Raw genomic sequence first — 18384 nt, forward strand, 5'->3', positions numbered from 1 at the left:
GTGGGCGTGGCTAGCCCAGCTTCTCGGTGGCAGCCGCTGAAGCGCATGCGCAGTGGACCTCCCGGAGCGCTTTTTCCTTTGCTCCTGCGTCCAGCTCGTCTGCGCGATGTCTCCGGCGCTTTCCAAGCCCGAATCGGGGCCGCTGCCCCAGAAGCTGCTGGCGCGCTACTTGCTCCTGCTGCGCCTCTACCCGGTGCTCACGAAAGCCGTCTCCAGGTGCGTGGGCTGCGAACCTCAGCATGCTTTTACTCGGGAGTAAGATCCCCACTCAACTCAATGGGATTTACTCCCGAGTAAACGTGTTCTGGAAACAACTGTTGCGGTTCAACTAAGTTATACTTGGAGGAGACCCGTTGGAATGAACGGGTGATGTTCATTCACTTCAATAGGTCTACTCTGAGTAAGGCTGACATTGGATCCAATCCCCGGAAACCGCATTTGCTGCGGAGAAATACCTATTTAAGTCTGTGGGGCTTACTCCCGAGTAAGCATTCAGTCAGGTGGCTGCCCAGGAACAGCCTCCTGTTACCTTAAAACTTAATTTCTTAGGAAGCAAGTCCCATTGAACTTAGTTGGGGCTTACTCCAGAGAAAGCATTTCAGAAGCCGGGTAGTCCTGTTTTAGAATCTTGCAGTCTTAAGTCATGCGCAGCAGGACCCCATGGAATTCAGCAGGACTTACTTCTGAGTAGCCACGGTGAATTACTAATCGTGGGTTCCTAGGCATGCAGGTTCTGTTGAACTCACTGGAAACCCATTTTAAGCAAACTAGTTTTGTCTGTCCATTTTTTAAGAATCTTCTTTTGCTTTTTGAAATACATGTTATTGGTTTGTTAAAATGCATGGCAGCGCTGGTGGAGGGTGATGGGAGTTGTAGCATTTCAACAGCACCAGTTTGGAGGAAGGTGGTTTAATTCTTCTGTTTGCAGAGATGGGCCAGGGCATTGTATCATTTTCTTGCAACCAATTTCCCGACTTTGCCCTTCTTAGAACTGAGCGCTGGTTGTCACTCTCCCATGTCAAACTATTTTATCTTCTTACACTTATATGCTGCCCTTTGCCCCCGGAGCTTGTTTTGTGTTATCAACTATCGCTGTTGCCAACGGTCAGTGTGTTTATTTCATGCATCACCTCCTTGCAACACCCTTGCAAAGAAGGTTAGGTTGAGAGCGATTGGCCTGAGGTCGCCCAGCAGTGGGCGGGGATTTGAAGCTGGTCCTCACCCCTAGACCTAGGCTGCATTCATGCTGTATATTTAAAGCTCAACTGTACCACTTTAATGTTGTTGTTTAGTCGTTTAGTCGCGTCCGACTCTTCGTGACCCCATGGACCAGAGCACGCCAGGCACTTCTGTCTTCCACTGCCTCCCATAGTTTGGTCAAACTCATGCTGGTAGCTTCGAGAACACTGTCCAACCATCTCGTCCTCTGTCGTCCCCTTCTCCTTGTGCCCTCCATCTGTCCCAACATCAGGGTCTTTTCCAGGGAGTCTTCTCTTCTCATGAGGTGGCCAAAGTGTTGGAGCCTCAGCTTCACGATCTGTCATTCCAGTGAGCACTCAGGGCTGATTTCCTTAAGAATGGAGAGGTTTGATCTTCTTGCAGTCCATGGGACTCTCAAGAGTCTCCTCCAGCACCATAATTCAAAAGCATCAATTCTTTGGCGATCAGCCTTCCTTATGGTCCAGCTTTCACTTCCATACATCACTACTTGGAAAACCATAGCTTTTACTATACGGACCTTTGTTGGCAAGGTGATGTCTCTATTTTTTAAGATGCTGTCTAGGTTTGTCATTGCTTTTCTCCCAAGAAGCAGGTGCCTTTTAATTTCATGGCTGCTGTCACCATCTGCAGTGATAGTCCTGGCGATTAAAGAATCGTAGGAACTGTAGTTCTGCATGCTGAGATGTCACCTCTGCTGTATTTTTTTGGTTGGGCATGTAAAGTCTAAAAGCCGGCTTTAATTTGCATTAAAAGGTTCCATCCCAGGACCAACAGGTTTATTTGGAAATAATCTCTGGTAGTTCAGCTGTTTGAAAGATCTCAACTTCAGATTAGAACCTTCCGTGAAACTTCAACAGCGTCTTGCAGGACTGGTTTCGCAACCTGATCCACTAGGCTGAACAGAACAGGATTTTCCCAACTCCACATTGCATTGTTGTGGAAGCCAGATCCTAAGCCTGAGAAAATGGTCTTAACTGAGCTGAAAAGGGCTTATGCACCCAAGTATGCTTATGTAGAGGGACGCAGGTGGTGCTGTGGGTTAAACCACAAAGCCTAGGACTTGCCGATCAGAAGGTTGGCGGTTCGAATCCCCGCGACGGGGTGAGCTCCCGTTGCTCAGTCCCTGCTCCTGCCAACCTAGCAGTTTGAAAGCACGTCAAAGTGCAAGTAGATAAATAGATACCACTCCAGCGGGAAGGTAAGCGGCGTTTCCGTGCGCTGCTCTGGTTCGCCAGAAGCGGCTTAGTCATGCTGGCCACATGACCGGAAGCTGTACACCGGCTCCCTCGGCCAATAAAGCGAGATGAGCACCGCAACCCCAGAGTCGGCCATGACTGGACCTAATGGTCAGGGGTCCCTTTACCTTTATGCTTATGTAGGATAACAGCCTTAGCCTGCACAGCATTCCCAGCTGGGCGCAAGAGTTGTTTCGTGATGGCAGCCCTGTTTAGGGAAGTTTTTAATGTCTGTAGTGGCACCCACCCTGTGGAACGCCCTTCCAGCAGATGTCAAAGCGATAAACAACTACCTGACATTCAGAAGACATCTTAAGGCAGCCCTGTTCAGGGAAGTTTTTAACGTGTAATTTTACTGTATTTTTGGTTTTTATGGAAGCCGCCCAGAGTGGCTGGGGAGGCCCAGCCAGATGGGCGGGGTATAAATAATAAATTATTATTATTATTATTATTATTATTATTATGCTTTTCATTCTGTTGGGAGCCACCCAGAGTGGCTGGAGAAACCCAGCCAGATGGACGGGGTGTAAATAATAAATTAATAGTATTATTATATTTTTATTGTCAATGATTTCTGAAATGAATTGTCAGCATGCTTATTCTGCCCTAAGCCTTGGCAGGACACATAAAAGGAAGCACTTCAAGCGGTGCTTAGTTAAACTGTGGAACTCACTCCCACAAGACGCAGTGGTGGCTTCCAACTTTAAAAGAGGGTGCACAAATTCATGCTAGCCACAGTTGGAGGCAGCAATGCTTCTGAATACTAGCTGCTGGGAACCACAGGTGGGGAGAATGTTGCTCTTGTGCTCAGGTCCTGCTTGTGGGTTTCCCCCAGGCATCTCAGCGGCCACTGTGAGAGCAGGAGGCTGGACTAGGTGGGCCAGTGACCTGACCCACCAGACTCTCCTTATGTTCTTAATACAAGGTTTTAGTCTCTAAGGTGCTTCGAGACTCTGCATGATCTGAAGCTTCTTTGCCTCATTGCTCTGTGGGAGTAAGGGTGTTCTCTCAGGTTGGCCACCGCCTGCATTGCTTCAGTTTCCACACTCTTAGCAAAGAAATGGGGTCAAAGCTTTGGGGTGCGAATGTTCCGTGGGGAGCTATACTTGTTCTGTTGGGAGCCGCCCAGAGTGTTGGGAGCTGCCCAGAGAGTCAGGTCCAGTATACCTGAAGGAGCGCCTCCACTCCCATCGTTCTGCCCGGACACTGAGGTCCAGTGCTGAGGGCCTTCTGGAGGTTCCCTAACTACGAGAAGCCAAGTTACAGGGAACCAGGCAGAGGGCCTTCTCGGTAGTGGCACCCACCCTGTGGAACGCCCTCCCACCAGATTTTAATACTTTGTTGGAAGCTACCCAGGGTGGCTGGGGAGACCCAGCCAGATGGGCAGGGTATAAATAAAAAATAATAATAATAATAATAATAATAATAATAATAATAATAATAATAATAATTATTATTATTATTATTATTATTATTACTACTAAGCATTGAAAACAGGCTTTCTAATGAGCTGGGTCATGTCCAGCTTCATTCATGTAGTTGTTAATTCCATTTCCCCAGAGTTTGCCTAACTGCTAATTCCCACATTGTGCTTGAGCTTTCACACGGCATAAAAGCCACTTCTGGAAAACGAATGTGATATATAGCATGTTTAACACTCATTTCCATGTTCCTTGATTCCAGAAAAAAAATAAAAATCCATCGGTAGTCCTCGTAACCTGGGACTATTATTATTAAGCTGGCACCACCACCACCATTATCATCCCACCTTTCCCCCCAGACCAGGACCCAAGGCATCTTACACAAATTAAAGCTAGTCAGATAAAATACAAATAGCTAAAATCATATAAAAGGTAATCTTTAAAAAGCAATTAAACTAGAATAGAGTTTAAACAGTATATAACACAAATCTATTGAAATACAGATAATAAAAACAGCACAGCACTCTTAAAAGTCCTTTCATTAGAAAGAAAGAAAAAGACAGTTCGCAAAGGCCTGTGGAAATAAAAGAGAACAAGGACGGAGCCAGTCTAGCTTTTCCTGGGAGGGAGTTTCACAGTCTGGGAGCAGCCACCAAGAAGGCCCTTTTCTGTGTGCCCAGCAAGAGCGAAATCAGGAAAAATCCTATAACAGAAGCACAAAGGGCAGAGGATTAGCATCAATGCCTAGTGATGGTCTTTATTACATCACAACATGCCCACTGATGTGAGGGTGATTCTGTGTGACTTATCAGTCAAAAACCTGCAGTTCCAGATAAAGTCACAAGATATAGGACACAATATACAAATGGAAGATTGGGGAAAGTTATGGAAAAATAATTTAAAATTTACGGATTGTATATTGCTGAAAGAGAATTACAGTGGTACCTTGGATTACATACGCTTCAGGTTACATACTCTTCAGGTTACAGACTCTGCTAACCCAGAAATATTACCTCGGGTTAAGAACTTTTTTAAAAAAGATATTTATTAAAGTTTTCAAAAAATTATATAAAATAGAAAAAACAAAAAACAAAAAAAAAACAGAGAAGGCAATAAGACATATATACAAAACATACAATAACAAGTATAATTTCAATCCCTTATATTCATAAAACTTACTTTCCCGACCTCCTCATACCTCCCCTTCCTGTATTCCAATCTCTAATTAAATCAATTCAGCAAATCCTTCCCCTAATTTCTGTTTAATTTTTGATCTTTCTTTTCTTAATTACCTAATCATTACAGCTAAAAACCCCTTAATTTCTAAATCAACATCGTTCTAACATTCAATAATCTTACAGTGTTTCTTAAGATGGTCCTTAAATTTCTTCCAATCTTCTTCCGCCGTCTCTTTTCCCTGGTCTCGGATTCTGCCGGTCATTTCTGCCAGTCCCATATAGTCTATAACCTTCATCTGCCATTCTTCCACGGTGGGTAAATCTTCTGTCTTCCAATACTATGCGATGAGTGTTCTTGCTGCTGTTGTATCATACATAAAAAATGTTCTATCCTTCTTTGACACCAATTGGCCAACCATGCCCAGGAGAAAGGCCTCTGGTTTCTTCAGGAAGGTATATTTAAATACCTTTTTCATTTCATTATAAATCATCTCCCAGAAAGTCTTAATCCTTGGGCATGTCCACCAAAGGTGAAAGAATGTACCTTCAGTTTCTTTACATTTCCAGCACTTATTATCAGGCAAGTGGTAAATTTTTGCAAGTTTGACTGGAGTCATGTACCACCTTCGGGTTAAGAACTTTGCTTCAGGATGAGAACAGAAATCATGCAGCGGTGGTGCAGTGACAGCGGCAGGCCCCATTAGCTAAAGTGGTGCTTCAGGTTAAGAACAGTTTCAGATTAAGAACGGACCTCCGGAACGAATTAAGTACTTAACCCAAGGTACCACTGTATATGAAAATGATGTATAGATGGTATATTACACCAGTGAAAATGGCAAAAATGTGTTGAAAAAGTTCCAACAAGTGCTGAAAATACAAAGAAAAGGAAGGTACCTTTTTCATATGTGGTGGAATTGTAAAATAATTAGAACAGACTAACAAGGTACAACGTTCATTTTAGTACATAAGGCATATAAAATTATATGCAGAAGAAATAAATATGCTATAAACCAGAAAGAGAAATTGGGGGTGGGGGGGGGGAGGTTAACTGAAAATGTAAAATCTAATTAGAATTTTTGATTATGCTAAAACTTGCTGTAAAATTTTAATAAAAACAATTTAAAAAAAACAACTGCAGTTCCATGATGCAACAAGCACTGCAGTGCAAAAGGAAAGTTCGAAAATGGGATAGAAGCTCTTGCCTTATACAGTGGTACCCCGCAAGACGAACGCCTCGCGAGACGAAAAACTCGCAAAACGAAAGGTTTTTTCGTTTTCGAGTTGCCTCGCAAGACGAATTTCCCTATGGGCTTGCTTCGCAAAACGAAGCTTGCCCCGGGGACAGCGGGTCTTCTCTTTTGAAGCAAGGGGCGGCGGGGAGATCGCTTCTCCCCACCGCCCCTTGCTTCAAAAGAGGTCCGGGGGCAGCTCTTCCCGCTGCCCCCGGACCTCTTTTGAAGCAAGCGGCTGCGGGGAGATCGCTTCTCTCCGCAGCCGCTTGCTTCAAAAGAGATCCCGGACCTCTTTTGAAGCAAGCGGCTGCGGGGAGATCGCGTCTCTCCGCAGACGCTTGCTTCAAAAGAGATCCCGGACCTCTTTTGAAGCAAGCGGCTGCGGGGAGATCGCGTCTCTCCGCAGCCGCTTGCTTCAAAAGAGATCCCGGACACCTGCCCCAGCCGCTGGGCTTCGTAGCGCTGCTGCGAAGCCGGGCGGGGGGCGGGAACACCTGCCCCAGCCACCCCGCTTCGGAACGCTGCTCCGAAGCGGGGTGGGGGGGCGGGAACACCTGCCCCAGCCGCCGGGCTTCGTAGCGCTGCTGCGAAGCCCGCGCCCCCCAGCCTTCAGAAGAGGTCCGGGGACAGACTGTCCCCGGACCTGGTCTGAAGGCGGTTTCCCTAGGAACGCATTAATTGATTTTCAATGCATTCCTATGGGAAACCGTGCATCGCAAGACGAAAAAACCGCAAGACGAAGAGACTTGCGGAACGAATTAATTTCGTCTTGCGAGGCACCACTGTAATCAGAAAAGCAAATGCAATGCTCCCCAAAGCTGAATGCATCCTCTGGCTGAATAGATGACTTTCTTTGACAGAGTATTGAGCAAAAAGTGCTTGAGTTCTCAAGGGCTCATTTGGGTCCCCTTGCCACCCATCTCTTGAGAGCTCTTGCAGATCTCAAGATGAAGGGGTTGGGAGTATTTCCAAATCCCAGTAACCCACGCTTCCGTTGATCTTTTTGTGTTTTGCACAGGGCCTCACCTGGAGAAAGGGGTGGGGCAGAAATTAGATTCCTTTCTCATATCATAGAATTGTAGAGTTGGCAGGGACCCTGAGAATAATCCAGTTCAGCTCTCTGCAGTGCAGGAATATGCAGGGATCGAACCTGCAACCTTGGCATTATCAGCACCACACTCTAGCCCAGGCATAGGCAAGCTCGGCCCTCCAGATGTTTTGGGACTACAACTCCCATGATCCCTCATGGGTCAGGGATGATGGGAATTGTAGTCCCAAAAATATCTGGAGAGCCAAGTTTGCTTATGCCTGCTCTAGCCAACTGAGCTATCCAGGTTCAAAGCAAACTTCCCCGAAATCACACTCTCTAGAACAATGCATGAACCAAAACTCAGCCATCCGTTGAAATTCGTGCTTCTCTGAATTTTGCAATCTGGTTCTCCAACCAGGTAATGTGCTCAGAGATACATTGACTAGGGTAAAGTGTGGGAAGAAACACATACGTCAGAGAAACTAACATAAAAAAAATGTGTTCTGTTAGATTGCACCAGGTTGGGCAAAGCTAAATGAGATGGACCTTTGGTCTGGTCCAGCGAGGCTGCTGTTAAATCCTGGACGAGTTGTAGAAGTGTGTTAATAATCTCCCCAAGTAACCTACAATTGCATGAACTGACTCTGAGATTCCGAGCAGTTATGATACAGGCCTCTGTGTTTACGAAGCCAGTTTGCCAAATTCCTCTTCTTTGAACCTGGGATTTTAACTAGATTTAAACGCTAGAACTCGTGGACACCCTATATATAATTTTTTTAATTAGTTTTTTAACATATCATTTTTAACAGTAAATAAACATACTTTTACATCTTATTCAATTTTTTTTTACTTCCATCAGTCCTGTCTGAAATTTTTCCAATCTAATCTCTTAGTATGCATTTCTTATTTTCCCTATTCACATTTCAAACTCATAACCAATATCTCTATCTTTTTCTAATTTGTAACACTTCATATATCTCTCCTTACAAAACTTCTTCTAGTCCTACTAGCGAAATTTGTTGATTGCAGTTGCTCTTTAAATAATTCATATACTTCTTCCAATCTTCTGTAAATCTCTGGTCCCACAGGTTTCGAATCCTTCCTGTCAATTTGTCCAATTCTGCATAGTCCATTAATTTTGTCTGCCATTCTTCTTTTGTCAGAATTTCTTCTTGCTTCCATTTCTGGGCTAACAATACTTTTGCCGCTGTTGTTGCATATAAGGACAGTTTGACATCTTGTCTATTAATGTCTTGGCCTATAATACCGAGTAAAAATGCTTCTGGTAGAACTCGTGGATATCCTGTGAAGACTGTAGGATTCGGGAATGAGGAAAGAAATGACTTCTTCGATTAACGCATAGTTAAACTGTGGAACTCGCTGCCACAGGGGACAGGGATGGCTAGACGAATTCATGAATGAAAGGACTATTGATCTCCATTAGCCACAATGGCTTCTCCATCATTGGAAGACAGCAAATGCTTCTGAATACCAGTTGCTGGAAACCACAGGAGGAGAAAGTACTGTTGAGCGCTGGTCCGAATTGCAGGTTTCCCTTTGGGGCATCTGCTTGGCCACTGTGAGAGCAGGATCCTGATCCAGCAGGCTCTTCTCATGAGTGGCTTTGTTGCTTGACCCAGGCTGGCCTCTGAGACGTTCTCTCTTTTCCTCCCTGTAGTGCGGTCCTCTCGGCCCTTGGGAGTTTCCTGGCTCAGATCATCGAGAAGAACCAGAAGAAAAGAGGTCTGGATTTGGCTGGCCCTTTGAGGTTCTTCATCTATGGGTAAGTGTGGGGGCCAGAATGGGGCCCCGTTCTTCCGAGGGTGGATCTGGACAGGTTTGCAAAGCGTGCTGTGCCCGCTTGGAAATATAGGGAGGTTGGCAGGGCCACAGCCAGGTTTCACACGCCACATAGTTAAACTGTGGAACTCACTGCCACAGGAGGTAGCAAGGGCCACTAACTCGGATGGCTTTAAAAGAGAATAAGGCTATCGATAGTTACTATGTGAGGCAGTAACACTTCTGAATGCAATTTCCTGGAAACCGCAGATGGGTCTAGTGCCCTTGTGCTTGGGTTGTTCATGGATCATGCTTCTCATTGTGAGAAAAGGATGTTGGACTAGATAGACCATGGACCACAACCAGCAGTACAGCTCCTTTGACATTCTTAACCAGCACAATTGGAATTTGCCTGGGGGTGGGGCAACAAGGATGCCCCTTTCCCCATATACATTTGCAACCACTGACCTGCAGCCAAATATTTATCTGGCAATGGCTGCCCTTTAGAGCCCCCTGCCCGTCGCTGGCACCCTCCAAATGCCCCTCGCTGCTCTCTTTTTGGTGAGCGCTGAAAACAATTTTTGCTTAGAGCCAGACATGTCGAATTGACACATGTTTTATTCCTTGTTAGCTGCTATTGATTTTAATCACCCGTTGAATGCTTTTGAATTCCGCGTTTTTTAAAAAAATCGTTTTTAACATCGGCTCAGAGGTTTTCTGACGGCCAGGGTTGTGATGTAGTAAAATAATCTTGCGAAATAGCGAACAATCACTTCTCCTCTTAGCAGCCAGGAGGTTGCATGATATCACAGCAGCTCAGCGAATGGGGGAAGCTTATGGGTTTTGTTGCTGGGGTTTAAACTGTCTGGAGCCGAGTTTTTACAGTTAAGCTGATATTTTTTGAAGAGGCAGAATGATATCTGTATGAACAATGTATAATCTCGCTTCCTGCCCCCCTCCCCCTCCCTGCTTTTCCAGGTTTTTCTTCACTGGGCCACTGAGCCACTATTTCTACCTCTACTTGGAGCGATGGTTCCCATCGGATGTGCCAGTTTCCATCGCCAAGAGACTCCTGCTGGACCGGCTTGTGGTTGCCCCAGCCTTCCTAGTGCTTTACTACTTCGTCATGAACCTGCTGGAGGTATATCCCTGGGTCTGCCCTGTGATGGAAAGGCTAGTGCCCATCAGTTGATGCTCGAATCAGGGTGGCGGTGACGGTGGCTGTATGTGGAGCAAGCTTTTCTCCTCTTGCTCAGGGGGGTAGTGAATGTCAGGAGTTCAGCCTACACTCGAGTAGGACCTTGGCAGAGACACATGCCCGACTGGCATGTTCCCTCCCTCCTGGTCGATTTTTCGGGAGCTTCATAAGCTTTCTTCAGCCCGAACATCACAGCGACCGATGCCAACCGACACCGGCACACTTAGGGATCCGCAGAGTTTGCGCATCATGCGTCACAGACCTCAGCAACTCAGCGTTTTGGCTAATCTACTTTATTTACATATAAACACACACAGAGCACTGCAACATGGCTCCCTCTCTAGCATCAGACAGCAAAAAGAACAAAGGACAATACTTCTACTTCACGGAACACAGTAACACAAATATCTTGCCTCCATCACTTCCGACTCTGTGGAGTCAAAACATACCATGTCATGTGAAAGACAAACAATCCTATGACTGCAATCACAGGGCAGGAATGCTAACAGTGAAGTGTAGGTGGGTTCCCACAAGGCAAGGCACAGTGATAACAGCAAGAACCATTCTTGAAATAACAGAACTGGGCAACAGGGGCAAAACAACTGCTTATATACGTTTCTGAAGGCCTGGGCCACTCCCACTCCCAACATGATTGGCTGTCTAAACTTCCAAGCTGCGAATTGTGACTCAGAGTTTTAAGGGCCAATGGCAGAGGCCCAAATCCTGAAATGTTCTGTGCTTGGATATCATGTTTTGAATCAGAACACAGGGCCTCAGAATCCTTAGTCCAGACTCAAGCTCAGGCAAACACAGACCACTGAATACATAACAGGTAGGACCCAAACGAAGGGCTTCAAGATACAAGAAAGGTGATTCCAACTAAATGCCAGGAAGAACTTTCGGACTGTAAGAGACGTCTGACAGTGGAGTTTGTGGATTCTCATTCACTGGAGGTTCTTAAGCAGGGTTCTGGGTAGCCACCTGTTGTGGGTGCTTTAGAGATTCCTGCATTGCAGGGGGTTGGACTAGATGACCGTTAGGGTCCCTTCCAACTCTACGATTCTATGATTCTAAAAAGTGAATCCCTGAACAACGTAGGTCCAGGGTACCTCAGGGACCGGCTGAGCCCTTATATCCCAACTAGATTGCCGAGATAATCTGCAGGAGCACCACTGGTCATTCCTCAAGTTGCTAAGGCTCATTAGACAACAATAAGAAACAAACAAACAACAGCAATAACCTTTAGTATCGTTGGTCCAGGCTTGTGGAATATCCTGCCGGGAGAGATTCAGCAGGCATCTTATTTTAAACACCTGCTGCAGACTTTTCTGTTCTGTCAGGCTTACTATGCGAGCAATTAAGAACCCATCCTTCAGGCAATGATGTCCGTTTTATACGGTTTTAGCTTAGTTTATTATTGCTCTGTTTTTCTTTTAATGATATAGCAGTATACACTTCTTTTTTAAAAAATAAATAAATAAAATGTAAACGACATGGTTTTTGCTGATAAAGTGGTGCTATAAACCTTGCTGAATAACTTATGTGAATCCCGGGCCAGTTGTTTCTCTCTCTTGGCCTGAGCTGCCTCACAGGGCTGTTGTGAGGCTAGAATGCTAATAATAATAATAATAATAATAATAATAATAATAATAATAAATTATCCCACCCATCTTGCTGGGTTTCCCCAGCCACTCTGGGCAGCTCCCAACAGAATATTAAAAACACGAGAAAACATCAAACATTAAAAACATCCCTAAACAGGGCTGCCTTCAGATGTCCTCTAAAAGTCAGATAGTTGTTTATTTCCTTGACATCTGATGGGAGGGCGTTCCACAGGGCAGGCGCCACCACCAAGAAGGCCCTCTGCCTGGTTCCCTGTAACCTCACTTCTCGCAGGGAGGGAACCGGCAGAAGGCCGTCAGCTGGACCTCACTGTCCGGGTAGAACGATGGGGGTGGAGACGCTCCTTCAGGTAAACTGGGCCAAGGCCATTTAGGGCTTTAAAGGTCAGCACTAACCCTGGGATCTGGGTTGGCTGGGACTTGAACCACTGCAGAAAAGGTGCAGGACATCCCCCTGGTCCACCCCCCTCCCTCGAGGCCTCCTCTAGCTCAGTTTATCCATGTGTTTCAGGGGAAGGATACCTCTGCTTTCATCAAAAGGATGAAATCCAGCTACTGGACATCCCTCAAGATGAACTGGAAGGTGTGGACGCCGGTCCAGTTTATCAATCTGAACTACGTGCCTATGCAGGTGAGAGGACTCGCTTTTCGGTCGGGGGGGGGGCAGTTCCCACTCCGTGGGGTGCTGAGCCGAGGGGGGGAGAGAGAGACCCACACGATTCCCTCCACGCGCCCCAGGCATTCAGTCCTCGCATGCATGTCTCCCAAGCGGTTCAGGCTACATCCATGAAAGTATCAGTCCTCTTAGGGCTGGGATAACTGGGAGCTTCCAGATGCTGGACTCCAAATCCCATCAGCTCTAGCCAGCATGAAGGGCAGCCGTGAATGATGGGAGTTGGAGGCCACCGACACCTGGAAGGTTTCCCCCATCTCTGAACTTATAGTGCATCTGGTGTTATGAAAGGTAGCCATGGCCGTAGCTCAATGAGAAGGCAACTTCCTTGTGCCGGCTTCAATCCTTAGCCCTGAGAGAGCTGCTGCCAGTCAGTGCAGACAGTACTGTGGGAAATGGGCCAATGGCCAGTGGCCTGACTCGGTAAGTCAGCTTACCGTGTCTTAAAGGGAATGGCTGTAGCTCAGTTGTAGAGCCAGGGCCGGCCCAGCCATGAGGCAAGGTGAGGAGACTGCCTCAGGCAGCAGAATCTACTAGTGCAGCAGATCCCAATGTAGATCTTTATCTCTCCCCTTTCTCCTGATGTAGAATCATAGAGCCATAGAATTTTTAGACTTGGGAGGGACCCTGAGGATCATCCAGTCCAGTGTTTCCCAAACTTTGTTGTTGGACTACAACTTCAATCATCCCTAGCTAGCAGGACCACTTGATAATACTACTACTAATAATTTATTATTTATACCCCGCCCATCTGGCTGAGTTTCCCCAGTCACCCTGGGCGGCTCCTAATCGAGTGTTAAAAACAATACAGCATTAAATATTAAAAACTTCCCTGAACAGGGCTGCCTTCAGATGTTTTTTAAAGATAGGATAGCTGCTTATTTCCTGAAGGGAAGGTGTTCCACAGGGTGGGCGCCACTACCAAGAAGGCCCTCTGTCTGGTTCCCTGTAACCTCACTTCTTGAAATGAGGGAACTGCCAGAAGGCCCTCGGGGCTGGATCTCAGTGCTGAACGATGGGGGGTGGAGACGCTCCTTCAGGTATACTGGACCAAGGCTGTTTAGGGCTTTAAAGGTCAGCACCAACACTTTGAATTGTGCCGCATTCTGGATTAATTGCAGTTTCCGGGTCACCTTCAAAGGTAGCCCCACATAGAGCGCATTGCAGTAGTCCAAGCGGGAGATAACTAGAGCATGCACCACTCTGGCGAGACAGTCTGTGGGCAGATAGGGTCAGCCTGGATGATGGGAGTTGTAGTCCAACAACAGCCGGTGACCCAAGTTTGGGAAATGCTGATCCTAGTCCAACCCCCTGCAGTGCAGGAATAGGCATCTGTTTCCCCACAGGGATCAAACCTGCAACCTTGGCGTTATCAGCACCACGCTCTAACCCATGTAGATCTTCACCCACCCTTTTTTCCCTGCCAGGGAAGGGCTCCATTTTGTGGTTTCCCAGAATGCCTTGGTTCAGTCCCCGACAGCACCTCCAGGGATGTGAACGTGGTAGGTCAGAACTTAAATTCTAACCAAATTCCTCCTCAACACAGTTCCAGGTGCTGTTTGGGAACCTGGTGGCCCTCTTCTGGTTTGCCTACCTTGCCTCTGTGAAGAAGTGACCCTGCAGGAGCTGACGGTCGAAGAAGAAGCTGCCCTTCATGCTTGATAAAGTTGCCTGCCGGGGCAGGCAGCGGAGGACGAGGGACTGTGCTTAGAGAACTGATTTGCTGCCTGCCGTTGCACATTTACTGTCCGACACTCTTCTGCTCCTTGAGGAAAGCAGGGATGGGAATGGGATGGGCTGTGCCATCTTCCAGCTGGGTCCTTCTGGACCCTGTCACTTTAACAATCACATCTGGTACACTACGTGTATTAATTTTGTTTCTCATTTCTTAACGTTTAGTTTTTCTTGGGGGGGGACAGACAGCAGGCAATAACTCTTTTTTTTTTAATGGGAATGGTTTAAAAATGTGTACTGGAATTGGGAAAACCAGCACAAGCCATTTTATGTGCGTGTTTTTAAAAGAAATAAAATTGAGAAGATTAATCTCTTAAACGATAAAAGGGGGGGAATGACTGTTTTTGTTGAAGAAGAGGTGAGATACCTGACTAGGGGTTGGGGGGAAGGATGTGTGAAAAGGATTGCAACCCTATTGCGAGCTGAAAGTGAGGCAGCTGCAGAAAAGGCAAATACAGTTTTTAGGCTCCATTAACAACAACCTCAGATATGCAGATGACACAGCTTTGATGGCAGAAAGTGAGAAGGAATTAAAGAACCTCTTAATGATGGTGAAAGAAGAGAGCGCAAAACTAAGATCATGGCCACTGGTCCCATCACCTCCTGGCAAATAGAAGGGGAAGAAATGGAGGCAGTGAGGGATTTTACTTTCTTGGGCTCCATGATCACTGCAGATGGTGACAGCAGTCATGAAATTAAAAGACGCCTGCTTCTTGGGAGAAGGGCAATGACAGGCCTAGACAGCATCTTAAAAAGCAGAGACATCACCTTGCCGACAAAGGTCTGTATAGTTAAAGCTATGGTTTTCCCAGTAGTGATGTATGGAAGAGAGCTGGATCATAAAGAAGGCTGATCGCCGAAGAATTGATGCTTTTCGAATCCCCACGATGGGGTGAGCTCCCGTTGCTGGGTCCCAGCTCCTGCCAACCTAGCAGTTCGAAAGCACATCAAAGTGCAAGTAGATAAATAGGTACCACTCCGGCGGGAAAGCAAACGGCGTTTCCGTGCGCTGCTGTGGTTCGCCAGAAACGGCTTAGTCATGCTGGCCACATGACCCGGAAGCTGTACACCGGCTCCCTCGGCCAATAAAGCGAGATGAGCACTGCAATCCCAGAGTCGGCCATGACTGGACCCAATGGTCAGGGTTCCCTTGACCTTTTTTAGGCACAAATTAAGGTCCTCCCCCCGCATCCCATTTTGGAATGAGAGCCAGTGGCTGGACCCAGTTGGTATTAAGCATCCAATTGGTATTCTGCTGATCTGCAGCCTTCTTTCCTTCTTTCTTTTGCCAATGAAAAGCTTCACATTAAACTGCAACAGGATGGTGTGGGGTCAGGGCTTGGAGGGATGGCAAGAATCTGGTTCCCCTATTAGCACGAAGGCAGATGCAACACCTGGGAAAGGTGTGTGTGTGTGGGGGGGTGCATTTCAGATGTTAGGAAAGAAGCAGGAACACTTTACTCCAGCCACTTTCTCCATGGCATGCAACATTTTATAAAATTAAGTCAAAATATCCAGAAGCTGTGCCTCTTGTAAATTAGCTTTGTCACTTTCTCTGTTCCGTTGATTTGTACGTTGGTATGTAATACAGCAAAACATTACAATAGCGAAACAGAAAAATAATGCAAAATGCCCGAGTAATGCTGAGAGCATCTAAAAACATTTATAAAACTGTCACAGTATCTTCACAGCTAATAATCGCAAGGTTGCCAGTAGGGCTGGGAGATACAGTGGTACCTCGGTTACATACGCTTCAGGTTACAGACTCCGCTAACCCAGAAATAGTGCTTCAGGTTAAGAACTTTGTTACAGGATGAGAACAGAAATGGTGCAGCAGCAGCGGGAGGCCCCATTAGCTAAAGTGGTGCTTCAGGTTAAGAACAGTTTCAGGTTAAGTATGGAGCTCCGGAACAAATTAAGTACTTAACCTGAGGTACCACTGTATATCAGGACATCGTCCAAAATCAGTTTGAAGTCCATGTTGCGTTGCCACTTTCATAATTTTGGGCTTCTCTATGCAGCTCGAATCGTGGGTGCGTTCTGTGCAAAAATCACAATGTGGGGAAAACCGTGAAGCCAGCTAATACCTCTACATAGCTTCATCCTTATTTCAGATGTGATATATCAGAATATCACAGTGTTTAGCTAGCGATATATCATGATGTTGAAAACCGGATATCGCCCGGCTCTGGTTGCCAGGAATGATATCTTTATATCAGTGAAGGTAAGAAAAATCTACAATAATGTCTTCCTTGCCTGGTGCTCTTGCATGGAATGTGTCCTTTTAAAATGCATCTGTGGGTTATTTGTGGGGCTTGCCTGGTGTGCATAGTGTGCATAGGAATTTGTTCATTCCCCCCCATATAGTCTGGCCCCCCACAAGGTCTGAGGGACAGTGGACCAGCCCCCTGCCTAAGAGGTAAAAAGGTAAAGGTAAAGGGACCCCTGACCATTAGGTCCAGTCGTGGCCGACTCTGGGGTTGCGACGCTCATCTCGCTTTATTGGCCAAGAGAGCCGGTGTACAGCTTCCGGGTCATGTGGCCAGTATGATTAAGCCGCTTCTGGCGAACCAGAGCAGCGCACGGAAACGCCGTTTACCTTCCTGCCGGAGTGGTACCTATTTATCTATTTGCACTTTGACGTGCTTTCAAACTGCTAGGTTGGCAGGAGCAGGGACCGAGCAACAGGAGCTCACCCTGTTGCGGGGATTCGAACCGCCGACCTTCTGATCGGCAAGTCCTAGGCTCTGTGGTTTAACCCACAGCGCCACCCATGTCCCTGCCTAAGAGGTAGGCACAGGCAAATTGGTGGCCACTCTGTGCCTCTCTTCTCTGTGATGAGGCTGCCTTATTCTGTTATGGGTCTGCAGAGCTCACACACTCGCTGCTGGATCGGATCCAGATCGGCACAAAGAAGGGGAGCAATATTTTGCCCATGGCCTTTTGAGGAAAAGGAGTGGCTGTTGCTCAGCTCTACCACCAGGTGTCAACCTTGCTCCACTTAAAAGCCAGCAAAGAGTTTCAAAGGTTCGGGGAAATCGGCAGCAAAACTCTGCTTCTCCAGAAAGAAACCATTGTGGCACATCTTATTTATTTAGGAACTTAAAAGGATTTCCTGCAGCAGGGCATGGTGTGAGGAACGAGGGTGCAACTGAGGGACTGCGTGGGCCAGGAAACAGGAAAGGGTTAATAAAATTTAGCATTGATATAACCGTTTCCAAGTGTGCAGTAGATGTTGTTCAAATACAACAGCTTTGTAAGGTAGGCCAGTATTATCCTCATTTTTGCAGATGGAGGGCTGATAAGAGAAGGGCATGGCTCGAAGTCTTCATAGTTAGAGGACGCATTCAGACAGAGACCTCCTGATCAATGCTTCAAGTTTCAAAGCCAGTGTGGTTCAAATCTAACCCCCTGTCTTGTGGGAGAAGGCCAGCAGCCCAGCCGTGGCTTGGCTCATTTGCTTGACTGACCTGGAGCAAATATTCTACAGGCACCTTAAGAAGAAGAACCTATTCTGGACTTGTGGTGTGGCTTGGTGATGTTAAGGAAGCCTTTTAATGTGTAATGCTTTATTGTGTTTTTATTTATGTTGGAAGCTAATAATAATAATAATAATAATAATAATAATAATAATAATAATGGTGCCATCACTGGGGGCTGCCTGATTGGCACTGAGTCGTTCAGGGCCTTTTGGGTGCTGGCTCCCCAGCTGTGGAATGCCCACTCTAGAGAAGTGTGTCTGTCTTTGTCATTTGTTGATTTCCAGGAGGAATTCCTGTTCACCTAGGTTCATTTGGTGCCTGGAGAATACTGTTCCTGGGAGCCCTGGGATCACTGGGTTGAAGGATGTTTTAAGTTATTTTTCATTGCTAATAATAATAATTATAATAACTATTATTTATACCCCACCCATCTGGCTGGGTTGTCCCAGATACTCTTTTAGATCCTAAGCCGTGGTTAACAATTTCATTGGCCTGCATCCTAACTGAGTTACTTTCAGAGAAGACCCACTGAAACGCCCATGGATTTCAAGGAGTCAACTCTATGAGTCTGACTTAGAG

At 46.4% G+C, this 18384-nt stretch overlaps 2 protein-coding genes across 2 annotated transcripts in view; one reads left to right on the forward strand and one right to left on the reverse strand.

The window, feature by feature from the left end:
* Window positions 1-18384, reverse strand: part of POLE (DNA polymerase epsilon, catalytic subunit) — an 81349-nt gene that overhangs the window by 55113 nt on the left and 7852 nt on the right. The gene's annotated exons all lie outside the window — the stretch shown is intronic.
* PXMP2 (peroxisomal membrane protein 2) lies at window positions 47-14649 on the forward strand. Its single transcript, XM_081892635.1, has 5 exons — window positions 47-216; window positions 8996-9100; window positions 10075-10237; window positions 12428-12547; window positions 14136-14649. The coding sequence occupies exons 1-5, from the start codon at window positions 107-109 to the stop codon at window positions 14202-14204; spliced, it is 567 nt and encodes a 188-aa protein (XP_081748761.1). The 5' UTR covers window positions 47-106; the 3' UTR covers window positions 14205-14649.

This window comes from Podarcis melisellensis (genome assembly GCF_964234715.1).
Source record: "Podarcis melisellensis genome assembly, chromosome: 16".
In the NCBI taxonomy this organism is placed as follows: domain Eukaryota; kingdom Metazoa; phylum Chordata; class Lepidosauria; order Squamata; family Lacertidae; genus Podarcis; species Podarcis melisellensis.

Coding starts and splice junctions, on each gene's coding strand:
- PXMP2 (XM_081892635.1), top strand. CDS start 107: ATGTCTCCGGCGCTTTCCAAGCCCGAATCGGGGCCGCTGCCCCAGAAG. Junction 9,101..10,074: donor TTGAGGTTCTTCATCTATGG/GTAAGTGTGGGG, acceptor CTGCTTTTCCAG/GTTTTTCTTCACTGGGCCAC. Junction 10,238..12,427: donor TCGTCATGAACCTGCTGGAG/GTATATCCCTGG, acceptor CATGTGTTTCAG/GGGAAGGATACCTCTGCTTT.